Raw genomic sequence first — 5,044 nt, 5'->3', positions numbered from 1 at the left:
CAACGTGATACCCAGTCAACATCTACCATATCCTCATGCGCCATCAAAGAAGGACCACGCCAAGCAATATGCAAGGTTTATGGAAATTTTTAAACAGTTACAAATTAATATTCCATTCTCCGAAGCAATTGCTCAAATGCCAAAATATGCCAAATTCATGAAAGATATCTTAACAAAGAAGAAAAAACCGGAAGAAGAAGTGGTTCTACTTGATGCATAATGTAGTGCCATAATATCACGCCTTCCTCAAAAAGCAAGAGACCCCGGAAGAGTCACATTGCCGGTTACAATTGGCAATCAAAATATCGGGAATGGACTAATTGATTTAGGATCAAGTATCAACCTAATTCCTCTATCAATAGTGAAGCGGTTGGGAAATATTGAGATGAAGTCAACAAGAATGACTTTACAGTTAGCAGACAAATCAACCACTCTACCTTATGGTGTTGCACAAGACATGTTAGTGAAAGTTGACAAATTCTTGTTTCCGGTAGACTTCGTTGTGATTGACATGGAAGAAGACAAGGAGTCACCTATCATTCTTGGGAGACCATTCATGAAAACAGCCCGAATGATGATCGACATTGATGATGGTATAATGAAGTTAAGAGTTCAAGATGAAGAGGTATGCTTTAACCTCTACGATGCCATGAAGCAACCAAAAGACAAGAATGATTGTTTTCGCATGGATGCTACTGAAGAGAGTGTAGTGGAAGTGGCGAACCACATTCATCTATCTAGCCCTTTAGAATGTACTTACTCAAGAAGAAGAAAAAGAGATTGAGTTGTTTTTAAAGGAATTAGAAAAAGGTGGCAACACGGTCACAAAGGCGAAAAAGATAGAAGATTTGGAATTAAAAAAGGGAGTTAAAGAGTCAAAGATAGAATTAAAGCTACTCCCATCTCATTTGAAGTATGTCTTTCTAGATAAAGAAGGAGATAAACCTGTCGTTATCAGTTCTAAGTTGACTCCCGACGAAGAAGCACGACTCATTCAAATTCTCAAAAAGAACAAAGCGGCAATTGGATGGGTATTGGCGGATCTGAAGGGAATAAGTCCTGCCTATTGCATGCACAAGATTATGTTAGAAGAAGAATTCAAACCGGTAGCTCAACCGCAAAGAAGACTAAATCCAACAATGAAAGAGGTAGTTAGGAAAGAGGTGATCAAACTTCTAGAAGCAGGTATGATTTACCCAATTTCTGATAGTGCATGGGTGAGTCCAGTACATGTTGTACCAAAGAAGGGAGGCATGACGGTGATCCGTAATGACAAGAATGAACTCATACCAACAAGAACAGTAACCGGGTGGAGAATGTGCATCGATTATCGTAGACTCAACAAAGCTACAAGGAAAGATCATTTTCCCCTACCATTCATGGATCAAATGCTTGAGAGGTTATCGGGGCAGAATTACTATTGCTTTTTAGATGGGTATTCCGGGTATAATCAGATTGTGGTGAACCCAGAAGATCATGAGAAGACAGCTTTTACCTGTCCATTTGGAATTTTCGCGTATCGACGGATGCCATTTGGATTATGTAATGCTCCAGCTACCTTCCAATGGTGTATGCAAGCCATATTCTCCGACCTCATTGAAAAACGTATTGAAGTATTCATGGATGATTTCTCCGTATTTGGAAAAACTTTTGAGATATGCTTGAATAATTTGGATGTGGCACTTGGAAGATGTATTGAAACCAATTTGATATTAAATTGGGAGAAATGCCATTTCATGGTGACTGAAGGGATTGTACTCAGACACAAAGTATCTTCTAGAGGACTTGAAGTGGACCCAGCCAAGGTGGAGGTAATCTCAAAACTCCCACCTCCAATAAATGTCAAAGGAGTAAGAAGTTTTTTAGGTCACGCAGGATTCTATAGAAGATTTGTAAAAGATTTTTCAAAGATTGCCAAGCCATTGAGTAATTTACTCAACCAAGGTACATGTTTTAATTTTGATGAATCTTGTGTTCAAGCTTTCAATGACCTAAAAGACCGGATGGCCATCGCACTTGTAATCGTAGCACCCGATTGGACAAACCCCTTTGAACTAATGTGTGATGCTAGCGATTATGCCATTGGTGCAGTATTAGGCCAACGAAAAGGAAAGATATTTCATGTCATACACTATGTAAGTAAGGTGTTAAATGATGCTCAAGTCAACTACGCCACCACAGAAAAAGAATTGCTAGCCATAGTATATGCCCTTGAAAAGTTTAGATCCTATCTCATTGGGTCGAAAGTGGTAATCCACACAGACCATGCGGCCATTAAATACCTACTTACTAAACCGGATTCGAAGCAAAGGCTCATTCGTTGGATTCTCCTTTTGCAAGAATTTGACATAGAAATCCGGGATAAAAAAGGAACAGAAAATGTGGTAGCAGATCATTTATCCCGTTTGGTCAATGTAAGCATCACCAACCAAGAAGCTGAAATAAATGATGAATTCCCGGATGAGCAACTTTTTCAACTCCAAATAAGACCTTGGCTCGCCGATCTTGCTAATTATAAAGCAACAGGTATCATACCAGAAAACTTTGATTGGAATAAGAAGAAAAAGTTGGTAGCGGATGCAAAATATTATGTGTGGGATGACCCATATTTGTTCAAGATAGGTAAGGATGGCATTTTAAGAAGATGTGTTACGGAAGAAGAAGCACAACAAATTTTGTGGCACTGTCATAATGCACCTAGCGGTGGGCACTTCAACGGATGGAGGACGGCAACAAAAGTTCTCCAATCCGGATTTTTCTGGCCTACTATTTTCAAAGACGCTCACCATCATGCAAAGAATTGTGACAAATGTCAAAGAGTTGGAGGGATAAGTAAACGTGATGAGATGCCGCTTCAAACCATTATTGAAGTAGAAGTTTTTGATTGTTGGGGCATAGATTTCATGGGGCCCTTTCTTCCATCCTTTGCTAATGAATATATTCTAGTTGCAGTGGATTATGTCTCCAAGTGGGTAGAAGCCATCACTACACCAAGAGCGGATGCCAAAACGGTGCTAAAATTTTTAAATCGAAACATATTCACACGTTTTGGCATGCCTCGAGTGATTATAAGCGATGGTGGATCTCACTTCGTTAATGAGCAGGTAGCTAAAGTGCTGGATAAGTATCATATCAACCATAAGATAGCAACACCATATCACCCCCAAACCAACAGGCAGGCAGAGATCTCAAACAGAGCAATCAAGAATATTTTGGAGAAGACTGTATCAGAATCCCGAAAAGACTGGTCGGTAAGAATTGATGATGCCTTGTGGGCCTATAGGACAGCATACAAAGCACCAACTGGTGCATCTCCATTTCAAATGGTTTACGGTAAAGCATGCCACCTCCCGGTTGAGGTGGAACACAAGGCATTGTGGGCCTTGAGATTCTTCAACAGAGATGATAGCTTGGCTTATAAGAAAAGAAAGAATCAAATCCATGAGCTTGAAGAATTCAGGTACCTAGCATATGAATCCAATAAGATGTACAAAGAAAATATGAAGCAGTATCACGACAAGAGAATCAAGAAGAAAGAGTTCAAAGTGGGAGACCTTGTTCTACTATTCAACTCGAGACTCAAGCTTTTCCCAGGGAAACTAAAGTCTAAATGGTCAGGACCGTTCGTAGTCAAGGAAGTTAAATCATATGGCGCTATTACTATTGAGGATAGTAAGACTAAAGAAAGCTGGACAGTTAATGGAGAACGGTTAAAGAACTACCTTGGGGGAGAATTTGATAGAGAAGCATGCACAATCTCACTTTTGAGCACATAAGAAAAAGATTTCAACCGTCGAGCCAGGCGACGTTAAACGAAGCGCTTGTTGGGAGGCAACCCAACGGAGTAAGTTCTTTTGTTTTTCATTTATTATTTTTATGCATCATCTTATCTGCGCAATCACCGCGCTGCGAGGCCAAACAAACAGTTTGGTGCGCCGCGGGAGCAAAGAAGCGCGCCGCGAAGCCAAACAGAGAGTTTGGCGCGCCTCGGGTGTCACTCGGCGAGGCGCGGTCGTTTGAGAATCCTCATATTATGGTTGGCTTGAACCCAACCCTTGTCCAGTAAGGGGGGGTACAGGTGTTGAAACCAATGACCCACCACAAGAGAAAGCGGATGAAACTGATCCTATGTTTGCTAACGGATATGATGATAACTGTTGACCTTATTTTATGTTTGAATTATTTTATTTTATTTGTGTTGTCCCCAATTTAGAGTGAGTATTCCTGAAAACGCAAAGATAATCTCAATCAAAGTACCAACAATGGAGCAACATGTACGAAAGTGGTAGTGAATGAACGTTCAAAAATTTTTTAGTTCACTTTCTTTTTCAATAAGTAACAAGTAGGGTATGAATTTTCAAACTCAAATTTTTACTGTGTACATGAAACGTAAGTTGTTAGTAAATACTTTGCAGAAGTTCTTTATGGTACACTATTCTGTTGGATTGGCTTAGCCTTAACCATTGTGAGGAAAGCTTTCCATTGTTTACTATATGCAGGAGACCATCAATTATTTTGACTTGTTTGTATCATGCTAAACCGTTTGTCGCATCGCTTGTGGAAATCTGTGAAAGTGATTTAGGCATTTGTTTGAATCTGAGAGTTTTTCTGAGCCGATTCCATCTTAAATTTTTTTCTGTGAGAGTGTGATCCCTTGCTAGCCATTCTTTGAGCCTGAGATCAAGGTAAATTTCATCATATGCACCAAGGAAAAACCTGGTGAGTTGTGATCTCAATAAAAAGTTTTGTTTTGGACCATCAACCATAAAATTTGGTGATGTGTTTTCTCTTTGACCTTCATAGAAGTAGGGGAGCATTCATATAATCTAAATACAGGTTGATCTCCAAGTTGGGGAGAATCATATTCAAAAGAAAAGTAAGTTTATAGGTGGTAATTTGCAAAGAACGAAAAAATTCGTAGCTCGAAAAAAAAAAGGAGAAAATAATTGTTGAAAATAAAAAGAGAAACATCGAGCTACGAATGAAAAAGAAGATGGGGTGAAAAAGTTGAAGGTATGAAGGAAAAGGAAAGGAGTTATGATTT

The 5,044-nt window shown here is 39.4% G+C and overlaps 1 protein-coding gene across 1 annotated transcript; it reads left to right on the top strand.

Annotated features, from left to right (window-relative positions):
* Window positions 1–1,139: 1,139 nt before the first annotated feature.
* Window positions 1,140–3,776, top strand: LOC131649143 (uncharacterized). The gene is made up of 2 exons (XM_058918893.1): window positions 1,140–2,249; window positions 2,619–3,776. Exons 1-2 carry the CDS (start codon window positions 1,140–1,142, stop codon window positions 3,774–3,776), a joined length of 2,268 nt encoding a protein of 755 aa, XP_058774876.1.
* Window positions 3,777–5,044: the final 1,268 nt, after the last annotated feature.

The sequence above is a fragment of the Vicia villosa genome, linkage group LG2 (genome assembly GCF_029867415.1).
Source record: "Vicia villosa cultivar HV-30 ecotype Madison, WI linkage group LG2, Vvil1.0, whole genome shotgun sequence".
In the NCBI taxonomy this organism is placed as follows: Eukaryota; Viridiplantae; Streptophyta; class Magnoliopsida; order Fabales; family Fabaceae; genus Vicia; species Vicia villosa.
Note: the sequence above shows the minus strand (reverse complement) of the source record. Positions and strands in the feature narration are given on the sequence as shown.

What these genes read in the sequence shown, in the direction of transcription:
- LOC131649143 (XM_058918893.1), top strand. Translation starts at nt 1,140, where the DNA reads ATGAAAGAGGTAGTTAGGAAAGAGGTGATCAAACTTCTAGAAGCAGGT. An exon ending in ATCTCATTGGGTCGAAAGTG is followed by an intron (nt 2,250 to 2,618) that starts GTAATCCACACA and finishes TATTTGTTCAAG; the next exon opens with ATAGGTAAGGATGGCATTTT.